Raw genomic sequence first — 23,205 nt, 5'->3', positions numbered from 1 at the left:
CGAACACTCATAGAGCACTAGATACGTAGACTCTTAGAAACGTAGACTCTTAGATACGTAGCCCCTTAAATACAAAGAGCACTAGATACGTACACTCATAGATACGTAGACCCAGAGATATGTAAACCCCTGGATTAGGGCTCTTAGATGCGTAGTCTCCTAAGTACGTAGACTCTTAGATACATAGACTCTTCGATACATAGACTCTTAGATAAGTAGCATCTTAGATACATAGATGTTAGATACATAACTCTTAGATACGTAGACTCTTAGAAACGTAGTCTCCTAAGTCTGTAGACTCTTAAATAGGTAGACTATTAAATACGTAGACTACATACACTCTTAGATACGTAGACTCTTAGATACTTAGACTCTTAGATACGTAGACTCTTAGATACGTAGACTCTTAGATACGTAAACGCTTACATACGTTGCGCCTTAGATACCTGGACCCTTAGATATGTACTCTTAGATACGTAGACTCTTAAATAGGTAGACTCTCAGATACGTAGACCCCTAGATACTTAGAATCTTAAAGATGCATACTATTAGATACGTAGACTCTTAGATACGTAGAGCCCTAGATACGTGGACCCTTAAATAAGTACTCTTTGATACCAAGACCACTAGATAGGTCGCCTCTTAGATACATAGTATCCAAAACGCGTAGACTTTTAAATGCGTAGACCCTTGGATACATAGAATCCTAGATACGTAGCCTCTCAGATACTGAGAGGCCGGGCGGGTGTGCCAGCCTGCACCAGCTCAAGGTCTCCTCGGGCTGAAACTGTGTTTCTCATTACCCACACAAAGACGTGTTTTATTATTCATTGCAAATAAACACATGCAAACAAAGGAGCATTCCTCCAAATGCAAAACACATTGTAGTGCATTTCTACATTGTCTGCAATTTTTCTTTTCTCTTTTTCTGGGGTGGGTGGGTAAGAGGGATATGTGGCAGAAGCCTACAAGGAAACTCGCAGACAACTGCAGACGAGTTATTCCCCTAAATACTGAGTCGTTTATAATGGATATTGTTTTAATAAGCAGCCCCGGAGAGAGACGTGACATATATCATGATGAAAACATAACACTACTAACTCTTGTTTCTGCGTGACATGATCCACGCCATTCCAAACCCTATTTCATCCGTCTCTTATCTGCCTTAGACCTGTCTGGCGGGATCCCGAGATTTCCGGGAGAAGCAGTGCGCTGACTTTGACAGCATGTCCTTTCGTGGGAAGTATTACAACTGGAAGCCCTACACTGGAGGTACGTTCGTCGAGAGAGAGAGAGAGAGAGAGAGAGAGAGAGAGAGAGAGAGAGAGAGAGAGAGAGAGAGAGAGAGAGAGAGAGAGAGAGAGAGAGAGAGAGAGAGAGAGAGAGAGAGAGAGCTCTGCCTCGTCCACTTACAGTCTGTTAGTGGTTCGCGAGCCGGCCGGCCATCTGCTGTGCTTCACGAGTCCTCTGCCGTCTTCTCCACGGCTCGGTTTCCTTTTTTTCTTTTTATGACTCATCATCAGTGACAGTCTGGAGGGTGACCTTGTTGAGCAAACAGCCTGAGAGAGAGGGAGAGGGAGAGAGAGAGAGAGAGAGAGAGAGAGAGAGAGAGAGAGAGAGAGAGAGAGAGAGAAAGGGGGGGAGAGAGAAGGCGAGGGGGAGAGACTAAGAGAGAGAGACGGAGAGAGAAATAGGGAGGGAGAAAGCGTGCAAGGGGGAGGGAGAGAGAGAGAGAGCAAGAGAGAGGAGGAGGACAGTACGTACGGGATAGACTGGGAGAGAGAGAGAGAGAGAGTTTGACGGGGAGAGAGAATTCCAAGCATTCCGTAGTGAAGTTTTGTGTGGAGTTGGACGCTCCTGTCGGCCGTCCAGGACGCTCCTGTCGGCCGTCCAGGACGCGGCCGCAGCCTGTCAACTCTGGCCTTTGCACGCGTTGACTTCTGCGTTGTATACACGCAGTCTGGCTGCCGCTGCTGCTGCTGCGGCCTGGAATGAGATCTGGGCTCAAGCTCACCGCATTTTTGGGTTCATTGTGGACCGCCACTGCTGATCCCCCGAAAAATAACAGATGTTACTGGCAGCAGGTTTTCCAAGAATCGTAATGTGGCTTTATCGCTGCAGTATCGCAGCATTGTTATGTTGAAGTGTCCTCTCGGACACTTCAACATAACAATGCTCCGATACGGCTGCTATTTGGTGTAGCATTGTTGTAATGCTGCGCAGTGTTCCTATTTGTGAAGAGACATCAGGTGTTACATTTGAGCAGGAGTGCGTCACATCTCAGTGGCGTAAACGCTCACTAAGACCACCACGACATCCATGTCATCGTCAATGCGATCGCAATGAGATCCTGATTATTTGACCAGCCAATGGCAGCATCGACCCGCGTTTGAATGCTTTCATCTGCTTGTGCTTTGAGGTTTAACCTTTCTCCGCACAATGCTTAATTATCTTCACTGAGGCATGACCAGGTGTTCTCACCTGTGTACGATAAACTGTATTCATTCCAGACGGGTAATAGCATCCAAATTGCAGGACGGTTTAAAAACTGAAAATATCCACTGTATACGAAAGAAAGAACTATGTCTAATATATATACGAAAAATAAATCTATAATATGAGCAGTAGAAATCAAATATGAATAATAAACACAGAACGTGAAGGAATACATTATCCCAGCAGAGATAAACATTATGATACGGCACATTGTTGACAGAGCACAAGTTAAGCACCTCATAAGCCTGGGTGAACAACGTGTGTGTGTGTGTGTGTGTGTGTGTGTGTGTGTGTGTGTGTGTGTGTGTGTGTGTGTGTGTGTGTGTGTGTGTGTGTGTGTGTGTGTGTGTGTGTGTGTGTCTGCGTGTGCGTACCCTAGGCGGCGTGAAGCCCTGTGCACTCAACTGTCTGGCGGAGGGCTACAACTTCTACACCGAGCGCTCCCCGGCCGTCATAGACGGGACGCGTTGCCAGGCCGACTCCCTGGACATCTGCATCAACGGAGAATGCAAGGTAACGCGGCCCTGCCGGACACGTCCAGCGACGCGCCTCACCGGGCGCCACCTCGCCGTTCAACCTTCAGTCGGGGACAGTTGCCGTGGTAATCGCCGCGAGGTGCTCGGCTGCCCGTGATTGGTCGCTTCAGGCCTTGATGGCTGTGTGGGTCCACGTTGACGCAACGCAAGGGGGGTTTACGGACCCTTTAAGTTCTTGCGGACCCTCCTTGCGTTCACCGCAAGGGCCTGACGTGCGCCTCCCAGCACATTTTTAGCTTGCGTCGAGGCAACGCAGCATTAAGGGCTGTGATTGGTCCGCCCACCAAAAGCCCACGCAGAACCAAAGCGGGTTCACGACTTTGTCGAAGCGTCCGCGCGGTCATTGCGTTGCGTCGAAGTGGAACCATAACTGAGCCTTGAAGCGCCTCTCTCACTCCTAAGAGGACCTCATCATTTCTGAATGGGTTTGTTTTCAATATACAAAGACAGAGGGTTCACGGCGTTCCCCGTGGAGAGCCTATAACGGCGAGTGAGCCGGTACGCTGATTTCACTTGTTTAGGAGATCTGTTAACCCGACGCCCCGGGTGGTTTGTTACACAGAACCATCTGGGAAATCGTCCTTGAAAACGCCTCGGAAAAGGCGATGCGCTTTAAAAAAGCTCTTTGGCTAGGTGATGGGATGAACCATCGGTCAGTCAGTGTCCATCACGGAGTGGATCACGTCGTTTCCTCAAAGGACCCTGATTGGTCCCCATCGGGGGGTGGTTCAGACACAAACGCATCTTTTGACACCCGGTGAGATGGATTCCTGCGGGATTGGTAATCTGGTGAGTCCAGCTGCCTCGCAAGGTTAGGAATCGATAGCAGCATCAAGAACACTTTTTGTAGAATTCAAGACGTTCTTGCTCTTGGATAGGAGCTCGGTGTGACTCACAGACTGCAGCCCAGTAATACTTTCCACCTATTTTGCCCCTTGCATACTGTGGAACAATCTAGCCTTCTGAATCGCTTGGAGTCGATTGTGAATTATGATTCACAATCATCAAAAGGAATCTTATCACGCTCTGCAGCTTGGACCAGAATTGTGTTTTGTATAAAACAGGAAACCCACATGCCCAACTTACAATTAAATGTTTAGTTAAAATAACCATTTAATAAACATGTATTATATCAGACTGAATGGGAAGCCATAACAACTGTTTCATGGGGGGGGGGGGGGGGGGGGGGTAAGGCTGGGTGGGGGCGGGCTTTAATGCCCATTTTGTCACAAGATAATGGCACAGTGTGTCACGCAATGGGTGTGTATGCGTATATCTGTGTGTATTGCTGTGGCTTACAGAATGAGATCAACCTTTTGTTTCTTTTCGGCCTTGTAGACCACTGTGTGAATTTGTGACATCACCTCCAGAATACTATCTGCAATGTCATAGAAACAAAACATAACACACTGATTACGTTCATTTATCCATGAGCGTGCTTGGAATAAGCATCATTTGTTCACACAAAGCTGTATTATTTGTGGTCCAGTGGAGGGACTTCTTAGCTAGAAGGACTGGTTCTGTTTGCCGTGATGGAGGATCTCTGGAACACTTTTTGTTCCAGAGATTAGAAAACCTCAAAGGACCATGTCTGTGGACATGTGCTGCAGAGGGAGAGAGCTAGAGAGAAACAGGGGTAAAGAGAGAGATGGGGAGCGAGAGATGGGGACAGAGAGATATAGGGAGACAGAGAGGGAGGCAGAGAAAGAAAGAGAGAGGGGGAGGGATAGAGAGAAAGAGAGAGCGTGAGAGAGAAAGAGAGGAAGAGTGGCAGTGTCAGAGCGCTGAAAGGTTGCCGACATGAAAATAAGTGTTTGGAGCGCGAGGGTGAAAGAGAGAGAGGGCTCACGCAGGGCTTGGTCACACTACCTCCGTCCGTCGACGGATCTCATTGACTTTGAATGGGGGCGCACACAAAATGCATTGTGGGTCCGTCCGTCCATTCGGCTTCGTGGCCTGCATCAAAAAGTTGAGAAATGTTCAACTTTTCAGGCAGCGCCGGATCCGTCGGCCAATCAGATCGCGGTTATGCAAATACACTCCACATGTAGCGGGAAGCGTCCGTCGACGGATGACCGAGGGCGTGTCTGACGTATGGGGGACTAGTCTGTGTGCTGTCGACGCGTACTGCAGCCAATCGAATCGCTTCCCGCCACAAAGCCGATGCGTGGATATGAATACAAAAGATGACGCAAACAACAGGTGACTAAAAACAATCGTATCATTTCACATCTCTTAAAAAAAATATAACGGCCAGAATTTTTCTGCTTCTTCCTGCCTGCTATTGCAAAATGGATCCAGTAGACCCGTGGAAGGTATTTGCATAACCGCGATATGATTGGCCGACGGATCCGCTGCCTGAAAAGTTGAACATTAATCAACTTTTTGAAAGAAAGAAGGCCACGGAGCCGAATGGATGGACGGACCCACAATGCATTTCGCGAGCGCCCCATGCAAGGTCAATGAGAACAGTGTGAACAAGGTGTAAGAAAGAGAGAGCACAAGAGAGAGAGCACAAGGGAGAGAGAGACACAGAGAGACACAAGAATCGTTGGGATCTCGAAAAAAAGGACGTTCAAGGATGAAAACCTCACACACAGCAGTCCCTCACAGCGTGTTTGTGTGTTTGTGTGTGTGTGTGTGTGTGTGTGTGTGTGTGTGTGTGTGTTTGTTTGTGTGTGTGTGTGTGTCCTGCAACAGCATGTGGGCTGTGACAACATCCTGGGCTCAGACGCCAAGGAGGACCGCTGCCGTGTGTGTGGAGCAGACGGCAGCACATGTGAAGCCACTGAGGGCCTGTTCAACGATTCCCTACCGCGAGGAGGTACACACACACACACGCACGCATACGCACACACACGCACACATACACACACACATGCACGCATGCACGCGGGAAACAGGCGGGACACAACATATTAAAGGTCCCATGGCATGCTACTTTATGGATGCTTTAATCTAGATATTAGTGGGCCCCTAGCACAGTATTTGAAGGCGTTCCCGCAGAGAAAGGGGAGGTAACCATTTCCCTTATGACGACATATGGGGCCACATTCCAAATCAGCGTGCCTGAGCTTCCATTTTTTTCAAAGGCGAGCAGGATACCTAGTGCTCGTTTTACACCGAACGCAAGTTTTAGCCTCTGGGGGACCATAGGCAGGCTAGGGGAACTCATATTAATGTTAGAAAACCTCATAAAGTGAGATTTTCATGCCATGGGACCTTTAAACACAGGGATACAACATATTATACACAGAGACACAACATATCATAAACAGGGACACAACATATCACAAACAGAGACACAACATATTATAAACAGAGACAAAGAACGCATAGAGCATATTTCTCCTTCTATGGTATGGCCTGCAAACCTTGGAAAAGAATATGTGTGTGTGTGTATCTGTGTGGTTGTGTGTGTGTGTGCATGCGGGCTTGCGCATGCTGCATACGTTTACGTGGATGTGTTTGTGTATGTGTGTGTATGTTCGTGCAGTGTGCACACATGTTCGTGCAGTTTGCACGCATGTCCTTGCGTGTGGGTGTGTATGTTTGTCGGTGTGTGTGTCTGTCTGCACATACGTTGAATCATTTGGTCAGATTCATGTCGTTGATTCCATTCAATGTCGTGGTTTTTTTTGGATTAATCCAACTCATGAACCACAAAATACACTCATGCAACCTTTCTTTCATGACATCAGAATCGTCACTGCGTTGCCTCATGTTGTTTCTCATAGGCTACATGGAGGTGGTTCAGATACCAAAGGGCTCGGTCCACATCGAAATCAAAGAGGTCGGAATGTCCAAGAACTACATCGGTAAGTCGAGCGCTCTAAATCAATGTCGCCATCAAACAATAAGCCAAGCAAAACTTTTTAAGGACTTTTTTACGCCATGTATCTCGAAGCCGCTACTCACTCTGTTGTGCGCAGTGCAATAATGACCACAATCTGGGATCAATAAACAAATCTAATGTTTATCAAATGAACAACAACAGGCAATTAAAGAGTGATATTAGGATGTTTCCATTGTCAGTCTTCTCTCCGTCAACCGCCCCCTACCCCGAGCTATAAAGCTGGTTTAAATATCCAGTTGTCTTGCGAAACCCTCCTGAATCTCTCATCGATATGTAATGGCAGGCTTGGCCGTGGCCTGTGCTCCTCCGTTCCAGACTAAACAAAAAAGATTTGCAACACCGGCAGGGGCGAAAACTAAAACAATCAAGAAAGTGGATTAAATTAGTTTTGTTTTTTGGAGCGTGGAGGGACGGCAGGGGGGGAACGATGACTTCCATTAACCCGAAGCATCAGTGGGTTGGCGTTGTTGAATTTATTGTCAATCCTGGGGTGGGATGGGGGGGGGGGCGGGACAGAGGGAGTAAGACACACTTCACAACAGACAGCGGAGTTGAATTTACGACCGATTTCGGCTAAATTGTATCTTCTTTTTTTGGTGCGGTGACGGGGGGGACGGGGGGGGGGGTGGAAATGAAATATTTAATTCATTGTATGCCCATGTTTGAATTGCTGCTTACATTGAACTCGTATTTAAAGTGCCATGTTTGACTTGTCTTGTCTGGATGTTGTGGAACAAAAGCACATTGTGTTTCATACCGCCGCATCAAAACGATAACACTGTTACTCACTGTTTACATTTTCCAACACCAGCAGAAGATCGCCGTCCCTAAAGTGGAACGGTTCTGTCTGAATTGTTATACGCCGACAGTGAAAACGTGTTGAAATTCCACCGAGAAATGTTGATAGTATTGTCTCGTGTCCCATCTGTGTAAATACTGGATTGAAGGAAGAGTAGGACTACAGAGCCATAGAAAACGGGGCCTCCAAATTTGGCCCCAAGTCAACGTGGAGAAAGTAGATATTTCAGAGCTGTTGTCCCTGGAGACCAACCTTTTGTTGTGACGACCAGACAGATCGGTATTCATGACATCCATCCAAGCTTTCACCTGAAGTGTGAGTGTGTGTGTAGTGTGTGTTTCTTTTACTCCCCTCAAACCAAATGTGTGTGTGTGTTTGTCAGTGCACATGTTAATTATTAGCATGGGCTTGAACTTCAATTTTATGTTTATCATCCTTTTTTTTATGTGCAAAGCAATTTTAACGTTGGCTAAACAGATAAAGTTGCAGACAGATGTTTAAAAGTAGGCTTAAATGACGATCAATTACGGCAACCCTGTTTCAAAACAGCACTATCTCGTTAGATTTAACCGACCATTACTATTTACGATTCAGCCGTTTAGCAGACACTTACATCCAGAGCTTTTCTTTGATGCACGTCATCAATGAGCAGGTAGGGGTTAAGGGCGAGTCGGGACCATTCAGCTAAGATTCAAACAACCTAATCCCCTTACTAGACCATCCCGCCTCATCCCCAATCGCTTGCTAATTAACATTAAAAAAATAGCGATTTATTTATGCATTTTTATGCTTTATGAAAGAGTGAGAAGGACAGGAAGCCATGGGAGATAGAGGGGAGGACAGGCAGCAAAGGACCGCGGGCAGGACTCACATTTTTATTAATTCTTATAGCTAACATTAAATAACATTTCTGTTCATTCTTTCCTGTGTCCTAGCGCTGAAATCGGAGGGAGATGACTACTACATCAACGGGGCTTGGACCATAGACTGGCCCCGGAAGTTCGACATCGCCGGCACCTCCTTCCACTACCGACGGCCCTCCGACGAACCCGAGTCCCTCGAGGCGCTGGGGGCCACCACCGAGGTCCTGGTTGTCATGGTACGCGGAATTCGGCAATATCCGATAATCGTGAATTCGTAAAAAAGAAATGAGGCTCTTAAGCGCTACAGGCCTCTTGACAAAATGTGTCGCATCTGGAGGGTGAGTTATCGTGAGTTTGGAATTTATTGATTATTGGGGGGAATAAGATAAGGAAAAGTTCTTATCTCTAGTCATGGGAGGTTGGGGTGGGGTGGGGTAGGGTGAACACATGATCGATTCCATATGTGCGATGTCGATGATGCTATATTGATCCCCTGGGGGTGCGAACTCAGTTGTTTGCGCTGCTTGGCAAACAGCTGTGACCTGAATTAGTTTTTTAGGGTAAGAAGTCCATAAAATTGCTTAAACTGTCAAGAGATGTGGGCCAGGTCTTATTGTGTCTGTTTGTGTGTGTGTGTGTGTGTGTGTGTGTGTGTGTATATATGCGTCCGTGCTTGAGTGTTTCTGCGTGTGTGTCTCTGTGTGTGTGCTAGTGTGCGTGCGTGCTTGTTTGTGTGTGTCTGTGTGTTTGTGTGCGAGTTGGTTTTACTGGGTTCTTGGTTCCGCCTGACGTCTGCTAATACAAACAGGGCATCGCATGATGACTTGACGATTGAGGAATGAACGGATGAATGAGAATAACTGGGAAAACAATGAGATCAGGAAACATGTGTTGATAATCACATTATTAACCTGTTAAGGATTTAACAGATAAATCACCCCTGTCTTCTTGTTGATTTATCCCTGCCTATATTCATCAAATCGGATTGAATTCTCAACACTTAAGTAATAGTTTCTATTGTGCATTTTCAAGCACTTTGTAACACTTTATTAACGATAAACAATGTACTATTAAGTGTATCTTGATTACGTTTGTCATGTATGTTGTGTAGTGTGAGTGTGTTTGTTTGTGTGTGTGTGTCTGTGATCGCGTCTCACATTATTTCCACAAATGCGACAGAACAGAGAGGTTTATTCCGCTTAAACTACAGTTACCATTAATTACTTTAATCTATATCAGTATTTTTTTTCAAACTCTTAGAAGGCAGAGGTGTCCCGTTTTTGAAAAATCATGTACTTCCACCGATCCTTATGGACCAATCAGGAACAAGAAACCGCCTTGGCATAATCCAAATTCCTTTAACATCAACGTGGGTATCAATAACAGCATTCACCTTCTGTGTGTCCCCCATGCAGGTGCTGCTCCAGGAGCAGAACCAGGGCATCCGCTACAAGTTCAACGTGCCCATCCAGCGTACGGGGAGCGGGGACAACGAGGTGGGCTTCACCTGGTACCACCAGCCCTGGGCCGACTGCTCGGCAACCTGCGCCGGAGGTACGAGGCCCTTGGGCCCGGCGTGTGGACGCTCCCCCAGAACACCGTATACGGACATGCACTGAGCATACTGCTGCTGCTGACATACATGTGCACGAACACACACGCAAACTCCCTCCAATAGACCCACACACACACACACACACACACACACTGAACTGCACACACACACACACACACACACATACAGACTCACTCCAACATACCTGCATGCAAACACATACACACTCACGCTAGTATACATTCACGCACCAACACACACACACACACACACACACACACACACACACACACACACACACACACACACCTAAACATATGTGAGCATGCACACACACCCACACACACACACTCCCACAATTACTCCAACACACACACACACACACACTTTCACATCACTCCAACACACACACACTCATTCCAACATACTTGCACATGTACACACACACACACACACACACACACACACACACACACACACACACACACACACACACACACACACACACACACACACACACACACACACACACACACACACACACACACTCAGCAAAAACCTGTGGAAGATTGCCACATACTGTTTTTCTAAAGTTATTTTTAAAAGGGTCTTACTTTCCTAGACATTCTTGACTACACGCTTAGCGGGTGTGTGTGTGTGTATGCGCGTAGCGGTTCTTTTGTTCATCTCCCCCCACAGAAACTAAACGCAGTGTCCCGTATCATCGTTTTAAGAAGGGTTCACCAAAATCATTACTTGGTCCTTCTTGTTGGGGCCATAATAAATGTGGTCGCTTTTTTCCTTTCCCACATCTCAGCCGCAGTTGATAAACACGGTGTCATTTCTATGAATGAGATGCAGTCTTATGGTTCACTAGCCTTGCTTGAGATATAGGCCACGAGTCAGGAATCCAACTATTTTAGGCCCGAAACCACAGCAGACTTCTCTGCCAAGACCCCCCTGGCCCCATCCCACCCCACCCCACAAGAACAAACACAACGACTTAACCAAACCTTTTAGCCCAAAAGCAATGGGTTTCAAATAACAGAAAATAGTATTTCTCCCCAGTTGTCAAGCTCTGGAAGAGTTTTCCATATTTCTGCAGAAGCATGACCAAGTACGACCAGGGTTGCTTGGGGAGCCGTTCCATAGCTGAAGAATCCTTGGACTATTACCACTCTGCATCCCACAATGTCGTAAACTTGAATTGATGCTGAGAATGCGATTGATCTGAGACCGAAGTGCACCAAATGATTGATTAGCTAGAAAGTTACACGAGCCTTCCTCAGTACGTTATGTTCCACTACTCATCAAATGTCGTTGTGTCGCAATAGTGTTATCAGAATGATTTTAACAGACTTAGGTTGAGGGACGTATTGACTGCATTCAAAGGGAGCTCCACCGTTCTAGAACAGTAGCCCAGAGTCGTTTTGTCTGGGGGCACGTGCACACACACACACACACACACACACACACACACATATTCATACACGCACACATACGCATGCACGCACGCATGCATGCATGCATGCACGCACACACCCACAGACACACACAAACACACACATTCATATTTTATTACATCTGCCAGACAAATCTGGTGCTGAATATGTCCCATGGGGATCAAGAGAAGCTGGTATGGCGCAGACACACACACACACACACACACACACACACACACACACACACACACACACACACACACACACACACACACACACACACACACACACAGTGCACAGAGGGAGGTTGGTCAGTGATGGGGTAACTCTGTATCTGCGAGCCAAAGAAAAGAGTTTCTGCTCTGTAAAAGTGATTTGCCAAGATATCCTGCAAAGAAGGAGGAATTTACATGTCTGGATTTACTACACGCTGAAAGGGGGAGACCAGTTCAGCCCCAACAAGGCACCCAGCACAGAGGCCGCCCCGGTCATACTATAGTGTTAAATGTGCATGATCGTATCTTTATTTGCCTATACCAAAGGGTTTACTTGTTTTTTGCATGGATGTTTGTATAAATGTGTGTGTGTGTCAATATCTGCGCGTGTGTGTGTGTGTGTGTGTGTGTGTGTGTGTGTGTGTGTGTGTGTGTGTGTGTGTGTGTGTGTGTGTGTGTGTGCGCGCGTGTGTGTGACAGGCTCCCAGAAGCAGGAGATAGTGTGCAAGCGGCTGGACGATAACTCGGTGGTGCAGAACAGCTACTGTGACCTGGAGGGGAGGCCCTCGGAGAACCAGAGGGCCTGCAACACAGAGCCCTGCCCCCCCGAGTATGTACCCCGTCACCCCATCACCCTGCACCTCGTCCCACAGATCACACTACACACTCACAGGCCCAATCCCATTTCTACCCCTTACCCCTCCCCCTTGTTTTGAAGGGGTAAGGGGAAGGGGTAAGGGGTAGAAATGGGATTGGGCCATAAACTCAGGTCTGATGGCAGAGGAGCTCAAATCACGGTCAACGGGGCCTTTTACTTGCGTTGTCGCGTTGCTGGATTCGGGGATCTGTAAGTGCATGATTGTCCGTTCACGGTGAACACAAACCCGGCCAGCATTACTAAACTGAGTTTTAAGGTTTCCACTTTCCTTTGAGGTATCCACTCACAACAATGAGCTTTCTTCAGTCTCATCTTCAGCGAAACTCCACTCTCAGTATTTGGTTTTGTTACCTCAAAACACTGAATATTCCATTCTGTATAATGTACGCAATGTCTGTCTACATATGTTTATTTGTTATGGTCTTTTTGCACTATTATCTTGTTATGTTACTCTGTTACATGTTATATGTGGCGCGGTAAATATATTAATAGCACATTTTCAAAAATTTCGGCCTGGCAATAAAGTTCACTTTGACTCTGCCTTTGGAGGCACTGCGGCAGAGGACAGAGTAACCTACCCCGTCTCTGGCCCACCTCTCCCTGGTCCTCCCAGGTGGTTCATCGGGGACTGGTCCGAGTGCGGGAAGACGTGTGACGGGGGCGTGAGGACCAGGACCGTGCTGTGCATCCGGCGGATCCAACCCGCCGAGGAGGAGACGGTGGAGGACAGCCACTGCCTCACCCACAGGCCCATCGAGAGGGAGCCCTGCAACAACCAGTCCTGCCCGCCGCAGTGGGTCACCCTGGACTGGTCCGAGGTACACCCGCCCCAAACGCTGGTTTGCATTGTGTGCTTGATGAAGCAATGGAAAAGAAAATTTACTTTTTTGTTCATTTAAATGAGCTCGCATCATTAAACAGTATGTGAAATAACCCTTTTTTTTTTAATGGGTTTTGAATTGTTAAACTGGCCTATCTCAGGATATGAAGCAATGACAAAGAAAATGTACATTTTTTGCTCATTTAAAGTCAACAGTTTTATATTTCGGTTTAGCTGTGGACAAGGTTCCCTTTCCTTCTTTAACTTCCGACTGAAATCCGGCAACGTACACCAAAGTACACCGAATATTAAAATACTTATTTTAAGAGCAAATAACACAATACCAACTCGACAGAAACCCAGTGCTTTTGGCTCCGTCTGTCTCAGGTTCAGTGTAAGACTCTTACTGGAGTATCGCGTGGCAGAGGCTTAACAGTGATACCCCCCCCCCCCCCCTCTCTCTCTCCCCCCCCCCCCTCTGCCCCCCCCTCTGCCTCCCCCTGCTGTCCTCCAGTGCATTCCTAAATGCGGGCTGGGCTTAAAGCACCGCATCGTCCTGTGCAAGAGCAGCGACCAGACCAAGGCCTTCCCGCCCGCACACTGCCCCGGCCACGCCAAGCCCCCCGTCAGGATCCGCTGCAGCCTGGGCCGCTGCCCGCCCCCCCGGTGGATCCCCGGCGAATGGGGACAGGTAAGGAGTGGCCCGCACGCATCCACACGGCGGCCATCTTTGATGGGTCTTTACTGTTTGGTTGATTGATTGGTTGATTGTATTTGACCATTTTGATATTAAATATAAACAGCAGGCCGTATCATACATTAAAATACATAAAAAGTCAGGGATGACACAATAAAGCCTGAAGGATTGTTTCCATTCTGGTCCCTGGTTGTTCTATCCTAAGTGCCTTTGAGTGGGTTTTGAGATAGGAGCAGCTAGTGGTTAGGGTATTGCTCAAGGACGCCCTACAGGTTAGGTTGTGGGACTGAAGGGTTGAACCCTGAACCTTGTGGCTAGGAGTCACCCCAACCAGTAGACTAGTCCTGTACCGTTCAGCAAGACACATTGATCTGCTGCTGTACGAAGTATGGAGTACATGTCATTAAAGGCACCCAGTGCAACTTTATGTAAACATTCAATGAAAAATAAACATTCAATTTCTAGTCTTTTTTACACGTAGTAAGTTTCAATAACTCCATACCATTACATATCGACATTCAAGGAGCAAAGATGAGACGTCGTTGTGTGGTGAGAACTGATAGAAAATCGTAAACAACAACAATCGCCGGTGGGGAGAAGCCATTTTTCCATTGACTGGAAGCCTGCTTTATTTATTGTAGGTTACAAAAAATAAAGAAAATGGCGGCATTGTTGTTATCGATTTTCTATCAGTTCTCACCACACAACGACGTCTCATCTTTGCTGCTTAAATGTCGGTATGTAATGGTATGGAGTTATTGAAACTTACTATGTGTAAAAAAGAAAAAATGTTTATTTTTAAGCCTCGAAAGTTGCACTGGGTGCCTTTAAGGAGCAGTCAGGGGTTATGGCTCGGGTTACCTGCAGGTTAGGCGGTGGAATTTGGGTTCAAAACAGAGAATCATATTCGTAGGGTTGCAACATTAAGTCCATCAGTCGACCTCCAGAAAATTGATGTAATCTAATTTTGATAATCGATTACTCTTTGAATTCATTTTTCAAGTACAAATAACAAATCATTTTATGATTAATGTTCGATTCAGTTCAAATCAAATATTAGTTTCATGGATCATTGTTAAAGAGTTTGGTTTTCCTTGGCTGCTTGTCTGACAAAGCAAAGCAAATTCAAACTTCACTTTGCACTCAGTTAGGCTCTGATGCATTTGCTATTATTTAACTCATTTTATCGACTAAATGACTAATCGATCATTCAGGAGAAAAAATAAACAATGGTTTGATTAATCAACTACGAAAGTAATCCTGAGTCGGAGCCCGACCCAAGATCAGACCCGGGGTCTCAGGAGAGAATTGCTCAAGGACACCGAGGGGGATTCAAACCCGGAACCTTATACAGCTGGGAGTGACAACACGTGGAGCACCAACCCGCTCCACTCGCCCGCCAGACGATCCAGAGAGAGCTCTGGTTCTGTTCACGAATAAAAGGCACTGTGTCAGCGGGGGCTCTGACCTTTTGGCTCGGTCCAATCAACAGCCAGCAGGGGTAATCCTCTGGAGGAACCCAGAGGACTCTCTAACAGAACAAAGATGGAGCAGACGGCCCCCAGGTGCCGCTGAGCGATGAACTCCATTTATACTTGGAAGACACGCGTGCGTGTTTTCAAGGAAAAAGCCGATGACGTACGCTGCTTGTGCTTGTGTTTATGTTTGCAGTGGGTTACTGCTTTCTGTGTGCGTGTGTGTGTGTGTGTGTGTGTGTGTGAGAGTGTGTTGGGGTGCCGGCGGGGGGAGTTGTGTCTGTGTGCTGTCTGCTTGTTGGGTTGTGCGTCAGCATGTGTGTGTGCGTTTGTATCGATGTGCATGTTTGTGTGGCTGTGTTCGTCTGTAAGGGGCCGTGTGCATGCGACTGTTGGTGTGGCTGTGTGCGTTTGTGTGAGAGAGAGACTGCGTGTCTGTGTGCAGTTGAGTGTGTGTGTGTTTCAGCATGTGTGTTTCTGCTTTTACGTGTGTGTGTGTGTGTGTGTGTGTGTATGTGTGTGTGTGTGACCTGCTCCTGTGCGCATGTGTTTCAACAGGTCTGGTGTGTGTGATCTGTGGCAGTTATATCCCCGCTGGCTGTTTGAAGTTTATCTCTGCCTCTCGATCACTTCCAAGAACACGACTTAGGAGCACGCCCGGCACGTAGCATTCTCGGGCTAACCCCGCTCTGACTCTCTCTGTTCGTTAGGGCGATTGTCAGCCACATGTCCCGGTGAAATATAGAACTGTCACTGGAACAAGAGCCTTGTCATTCTTTGATATCTGGTTAACACTCGGTGCTTGTGTGTAAAAACAGGGGGGTTTCAAACACTGTCCTCACATGTGCAGGGCTACGCTACGCTTTGCTTGTGTTATGGGTTTGTAGGTACTGAAATGATTCTTGCACTTTTTGGGCTATATCTTCATTGTTGATCTCACTTATTGTAAGCTTAATTAAGTGAATGTAATGTCAACGAGTCACACCCCCCCCCCCCCCCCCCCCCCCCCCCGCCCTAAAAAAACTGACGTGAAACACATCTCAGAAGTTCATCAGTGCCGGTAAACCTTTCTCTACTACGCAAGTCAAAAAAGAGGATTAGCTCGTTGGCTAGGTCTCCACCGAAGACCAAAGTCCTCACGCGCAGAGGTCAACGCTCCCGACGACACACAGCTGCTCCCCGCTTCAAACACACCACTTTGTGGTTCGCGTTTGAAACCCTCTCTCTCCGGGTTCCGAAAAGAAAAGGAGAGAAAAAGAAAAGTACGCGTTTCGCAACAGGCTGGTTTCCCAGGCTAGAAAGGTCATTGGCTGAAATCCCCTCTTAAGACTGGGCCCATTGATGCAGGCCATCTGTCAGGGCCCTAATAAAGACGCTGTAATTGGGAAGGGATGACATGTAGATCCCGGGCTTGCGTGGAGCCTCATCGGAGGTGACAGGGTGCGTGGCGGCGGGTGCGGGTGCGAGCCGAGGAACAGACAGACAGACAGACAGACAGACAGACACTCATGTCATGCTGGCGTACGGTCAACAGCCAGCTCAGCTGTACTGCAGCGCTGGCTCGCTGAGCAGCGCGTGTCAGTGCGAGTTCGTGCACGTGTGTGTGTTGTATCAACTTAATGTGACTTGAACCATTCTGCTTGTTATGTCTGTCTGCTATGGAACGCTTTGCACTCCTGAGCATCCCGGGAGGAGGGATCCCTCTGTCTGGGTTCCCTCTCAAGGTCTGTTCCTCGAAAACGAAGGGAGTTTTTCGTTGACCTTAAGAGGGTTAAGGGCTGGGGGGGGGGATGCAAATATATGATGCTCTTGCTGAGAAAGTGTTATCGTACAGATGATTTACAGCCATATACACGACCCTCTTTGCTGTGTTAGAGGTAGTCACCAAGAAATAAGCAGAAGAGGAGACCATGGGGGAGAACTTGTGCTTACTTGCTATCACAAGTCTTGTTTTCCAAAGCCTGATCTAAGTAACCCAATTATTTTGAAGAGCCATAATAGAGCTATATCAGGGATTACAGGGATTACAGGTACAAAACAGATTACTGCATTTTCTTGATCTCTCGTCTCTTATCACAATGTTTGTTTGAAACAAACGTAGAAGAACACAAGCAGGGACTGGACTCATGTGGCCCCGGGCCGCAAAGTACAGCCGGTGAGAGAGAGCTGAGCGCTTCAGTTCTTCCTATCCTTTTGGGTGATTGGCTCAGACAGCTCAGTTCACCTGGCAGGATTAGGTACACCTGCACTACGTCATCCTGTGGGTACAAAATAATCACCCTTCATCGACTGATGGACTGATTGATTAAATTGCTCCAAAATAGCAGGGTAGGCCGGGTGGGATGAGGTCGCCGGTAAGTTGTTTTTCGCCCTGCGTGTCGAACCCGTAACCCGAAGTCAAGAGAGGACATCCCTGGGTGATATGCCCCGATGTCGACATACTCCTGAACCATGTTTCTGAATTGACTGCATTCAAGCAGAATGTTTGAATCAAAACGAGACGACTACATCTTAAGGTTTCGCTCCACGTCGACGCAACGCAAGGGGGCTTACCCATTACGTCCTTGCGGACCCTCCTTGCGTCCAAGGGCCTGATATGCGGCTCCCAAAAAATGTTGACCTTTTTTTGCTGCTGCGTTGAGGCGATGCAGCAGCAAGGACTGTGATTGGTCGGGGTCCACGACGGCGTCGAAGCGTCTGCGTGGTCGTTGCGTTGCGTCGACGTGGAGCCATAACTGAGCCTTTAGCTTAGTTAAGATGTAATCGTCTGTTGAACACTTGAACTCTGAACTCGGTGTTCCCAGCCATCCGACGGATGTGTTGACCGTGTGCCCCGTCGGGCCGTCTCAGGGATTGATCACATGGCCGCGTGGTGACGCCTCGCTGTGTGTGTGTGTGTGTCCTCCTCCCAGTGTTCGGCCCAGTGCGGCCTGGGCCAGCAGATGAGGACCGTCCAGTGTCTGTCCTACACGGGGCAGATGTCTGCCGACTGCTCCGACTCCCTCCGGCCCACCGCCATGCAGCAGTGTGAGAGCAAGTGTGACGCCGCCACGCCCATCCTCATCGGCGACGGTGAGACCATGGCACCCACGCACGCGCACACACACACACACACACACACACAGGTAGGCACACATACATACACACACACACAGGTAGGCACACATACATACACACACACACACACACAGACGCACACACTCAAACTTGCCATGATTACCAACCACAATGAGTGCAAATGGAATCACAACCATGTAGATATGGCAACGTAGGGAAGAGCATAATCCAAGGGTATGGAAATTGAGTGTGTGTGTGTGTGTGTTGGCGTGTGCTAGGTGAACAGAAACACAAAACTCCATAGACAAGAGTAAAGCATGGCAGGATTGGCGACCACAATACGAGAGAGAGAGAGAGAAAGAGAAAGAGAGAGAGGAGTTTCCATAAAAGAGCTCAAGTTTAGGCTAATTTACACACGCTTTGCATTTCTACAAAACGCAAATAAAAATACCGCGCCGTCTCCGTGGCCACATCCCTCCCCACGCCATCCCCAGCCTAACACGCCCGGCCGCCATGCTTGCACTAAACGATGCCAGCCACATTATTCTCCTCAGTAAAATGAACTGGATCCTGGCCCAATCGATTAGTCTCTCTCTCTCATCCACCCTAACCCACACCGTGTCGATCGCTGATCAGATGCATGAAGAAGGGGTCGCGGGGGTTTGTCGATTAGCCCTGCTACAGAGAAGAGCAGCTAGTGCTACGGTTGGCTAATGGGATTAGCTGAATGCTAATTGTTCTGCTGGGGGACAGCTCTGATGCAGCGTCTTGTGCCGTGTGGCCGGGCCAGGGCCCGGGCTGACGCCTAATAAGGGAAGACACCAGTACCCTGATAAGGCTCTTACAGTACATGTGTTCCTCCATCCAGCCAGAGAAAGGGAGTTTGTGTGTGTGAGTGTGTGTGTGTATCAGTGAGTCTATATCAGTGTGTGCGTGTGTGTGTGTGTGTGAGTGTGTGTGTGAGTGTGTGTGTCAGTAAGTCTATATGTGTGTGAGAGAGAGAGAGAAAGAGAGAGAGAGAGAGAGAGAGCGAAAGCGAGAGCGAGAGAGTGTGTGTGTGTGTGTGTGTGTCAGTAAGTCTATATCAGTGTGTGTGTGTGTGTGTGTGTGTGTGGTACAATGGCACTCTGCCCGGGTGCTGAACAAGACCAGGATCTGTCTCATTCTCTGTTGTTTCTGTGTCCAACTGTAGTTCCAGAGAGCACTAGCGCTGAGGTTAGTGGGTACCCCGTAGACCCCGTAACCACGGGAACAGAGGGGCTCCGCAGATTGCATTATGGATATATTATTACACGTCACGTTGATAAACCCACAAATATAAATATAGACAGTACATGTATATACACGCGACTAAGTCCATGTCCACAAAACCTTGCGGGCTAAATTCTGAAAATGAATTTTTTGGTTTCAAAACTATTCCATCTGGGGCGACACATTAGATCCCCGCGATGTATATAATATATAATATCATATAATATCATTTTATGCCTTGGAGCGACCCAGGCAGTCCCACCTGCGGTCATATGCTACATGTCATAGTGTCTCTTCCTCAACTCACTCTCCTTTCTCGAACTGTCTGTCATGTCCATTCAGTCAAGACATACCCAAGAATATATATAAAAAACCTCCCGTTATTCCTGCGTTCTTCCCTGGGGAATGCTCCAAAGCGAATAACATATACACTAGGAAAAGGACGAATACATGGCTTCGGTGTGAAGATACAGCCTAAACTGCATTGGTGTCGTCTTGGCCTGGCCGTTAAGTAATGTTATGCAATAGACTTATTAAATGTGTTGTCCTTCGCTCTCGCTCTTCCAGAATGCAAGGATGTCAACAAGGTGGCGTACTGTCCACTGGTGCTGAAGTTTAAGTTCTGCAGCCGGGCCTACTTCAGACAGATGTGCTGCAAGACCTGTCAAGGGCACTGAGGAGGGACGGACGGACAGACGGAAAAGCCACAGAGGACAAAAACTAAGATGGAGGACAGGCGGGGGAAAGCAATGGGAGGAAGACTAAAAGAGCAGACTGGCATTCAGAGAGTGCGAGAGACAGGGAAATGTACACTGTGGGGAGAGGGAGAGAGAGTACAGATTGACCTTTCCCACACCTCCCTGTGCCCTCCATGTTGGAACCCCAAACCACTGCTCAGCCAGAATGCTGACACAAACGTTTTTTTTTTTCATTTTTTGTATTCTTATTTTATTTTCACTTCTGTGAAGTGTAATTCGGAAGATTAATGTTAGTATTGTTATTTTATTATAATAATAATTATCGGTATAAGTGTTGGTCTTCCATCGTCTTGTTTTTATGAATCCAAAGTGCTGGACACGTCACACGGAGGATGGCCCTTAGGAACTATTCTAGAAGATTCCACCACCTTTACATCGGACTTCATCCTTCTCGCCACGGCAGTGTTGCTGTCGGTTACGCCGCCTGATAATGTTTTTTCGGTGCACTTTTCAGTTGTAATATTTCAACAAGTTAGAGAAATACGTATGTTACAATTCAAAATGTTTCTCTCTCACACACACACACACACACACACACACACACACACACACACACACACACATACACACACACATCAGCGTACTGTATATTTATTATACAATTCTAAGTCATGGTTTTGGTTTTGTTTTTTCATCATTGTTTGTACATCATGTACTTGTGTCCTAAAAGTAGCCTACTGTCGGAAGCTGTGTGTTTGTGTGTGTGTGTGTGTAATGCGATTGCATTCGTATTAAATTTTGTGCTGGAATGAATGCACATGTTACATACTGTACTTATTTACAAACCCTTTCACATACTGTAACTCTTCTTTTTTTACTAATTGCAAAGGGTTCGTATACTATAGAATATAACATTAACCAAGGACCAGAAATCGGTCAAATAGATGATTTCACAAGGGTTTCTCCTCGTTGTCGTTGTGTTGTGTTTGCCGTTGTTATAATGCTTTTGTTTTGTTTTCATCCCACATAAGGGTGCCTTCTTTCCGGACAGTGTCATTAACGTGAGTCCAGAGCAGGCTTGGTCAGTTCCTCTGGTTTACCGAGAAGTCCTTGTCACACGGTGCCTAGGCCATGCCAAACACTGACTGTTACCCACCAAGCCTTTACCAACCATCCCTGCAGAGGAAGAGTGGGGAGGCAGACGGAAGAAGGGGAGGAGAGGGCGTTTTTTGAAGGATATATTTTGAAGGACCATATTGTTGTTATTCCACTGCCAACGGCCGGTGCTGTGGTCCGCTTATTGGCATTGGAATTGCAAGGCAGAAAGCCGTACGCACACGTGTTGTGTAGTTGGAAAGTGTCCCATGGTTACAACATTGAATCGATTAGGACATATAAGCATTCAACAGCCCGTAAAAAAACAAAGCTTTGTTATATGTTCAGGATTTACAGACACACAGATGCACACGCGCACACAAACCCACACACTCAAGTTCAAGTCGGTTTCCAGACTCCAAGTACCTGTTCCTACTCTTGATCATTGATTCTTCCAGCCTTCTTCTCTTCTGTACCATCTTCTCTTCCAAGTGAAAAACAAACAGCCAACTGAACGGTGCTTTCTGCTCATGTGTTCCTACGGAGCGTCGCGTTTACCTTCCCACCTTCCTCTTGAGGGCATCCAGCCGTCTCATGGTCTTCTAATGGTCGTCTCATAGTCTTCTGGTGCTATTCCATAGAGCAAACAATGAGACGGACGACATCATTTCCTATTGTTTTTCTGTTATGGTTTCAATGCTGGTCATGTTATTGTTTTGTAAAATTCTTTCTCATATATATTTTTTAACTCACACTGGGAATTTTCCATGTGTCAATTTTATTGGTCGGTTTTATTTTGGGGGTGCTAACGATACGAGGACTTTGGCCCAAGTTTGTTGTTGGGGGTAGGGGGGGGGTTAAAACGTTGTAGGATTTCTACACCCGTGACATAATGTCCTATGTCATAACTGGTTGAGCGGAGGGGACACCTATGGAAATTTGGGATTAAGGAGTCTATATGCAGACGATATTGTACTCTCGAGGGACAACGCTAAAAAGCGCTGAACGAGACGACTGAGGAGACCGAGCAACCCAGTCTCAGTGTCAAATCATCTTTTAAAACTGTTGCAACAAACAAGTCTCACTTACATTTTCTGCTGCTGCTGCTACTGCTACTTTAATTCCGTAGCCACCTTCAGTGTAAAGAAAAAAATATTATTGCAAGGTGTCATTTGTCCCCTTATCAAACCATGAATCGAGGAAATTATTAAAAAGACAATGAATTCGAAGAAGACTTTTTGAGACTGAATTAAATACACGGGGGCTTCATCATGGCGATGAAGCCTCGGTGCGTCTACTCCGAAACCTTCTGGAAAAACACGTTGACACTCAATCAAACTGGTACTCATTGCTGTGAACTTGGGGATGTTTGAATGTCACATTGATTATTATAGATGTACTTAAAGTGCAAAAGAGAGATGCGAAAAGCAATATGTGATTAGTTTGCGTATATTTTATATTCAGTATTAATGTTGGTACACTGTTACATTTTTTTTTTTTCAAATGTAAATGATATGCTAATTTATTGCGTTGTGTCACTTGTCGTACCTTGTTTTCACTGCATGTAATTTTTTTATGTAAGCATAGTGAAAAAAAAGTGCAGTGAAATATTGGCCCTTCACAAACTTTTTTTTTTTAAGTAGACAAAATAAAATCTAATAAAATAATAAAAAAGAGCCGGTTCGAAAGAGA

The 23,205-nt window shown here is 46.8% G+C and overlaps 1 protein-coding gene across 1 annotated transcript in view; it reads left to right on the top strand.

The window, feature by feature from the left end:
* Nucleotides 1-23,205, top strand: part of adamts6 (ADAM metallopeptidase with thrombospondin type 1 motif, 6) — a 38,619-nt gene extending 15,414 nt beyond the window's left edge. Inside the window, exons 12-22 of the mRNA XM_060039085.1 lie at nucleotides 1,170-1,272; nucleotides 2,876-3,009; nucleotides 5,733-5,856; nucleotides 6,770-6,850; nucleotides 8,623-8,786; nucleotides 9,966-10,104; nucleotides 12,243-12,372; nucleotides 13,034-13,238; nucleotides 13,755-13,931; nucleotides 18,325-18,484; nucleotides 20,288-23,205. Coding sequence (XP_059895068.1) covers nucleotides 1,170-1,272; nucleotides 2,876-3,009; nucleotides 5,733-5,856; nucleotides 6,770-6,850; nucleotides 8,623-8,786; nucleotides 9,966-10,104; nucleotides 12,243-12,372; nucleotides 13,034-13,238; nucleotides 13,755-13,931; nucleotides 18,325-18,484; nucleotides 20,288-20,397 — 1,527 coding nt within the window. The 3' untranslated portion in view covers nucleotides 20,398-23,205. The remainder of the gene's footprint in view (nucleotides 1-1,169; nucleotides 1,273-2,875; nucleotides 3,010-5,732; nucleotides 5,857-6,769; nucleotides 6,851-8,622; nucleotides 8,787-9,965; nucleotides 10,105-12,242; nucleotides 12,373-13,033; nucleotides 13,239-13,754; nucleotides 13,932-18,324; nucleotides 18,485-20,287) is intronic.

This window comes from Gadus macrocephalus, chromosome 19 (genome assembly GCF_031168955.1).
Source record: "Gadus macrocephalus chromosome 19, ASM3116895v1".
Taxonomy (NCBI): domain Eukaryota; kingdom Metazoa; phylum Chordata; class Actinopteri; order Gadiformes; family Gadidae; genus Gadus; species Gadus macrocephalus.
Note: the sequence above shows the minus strand (reverse complement) of the source record. Positions and strands in the feature narration are given on the sequence as shown.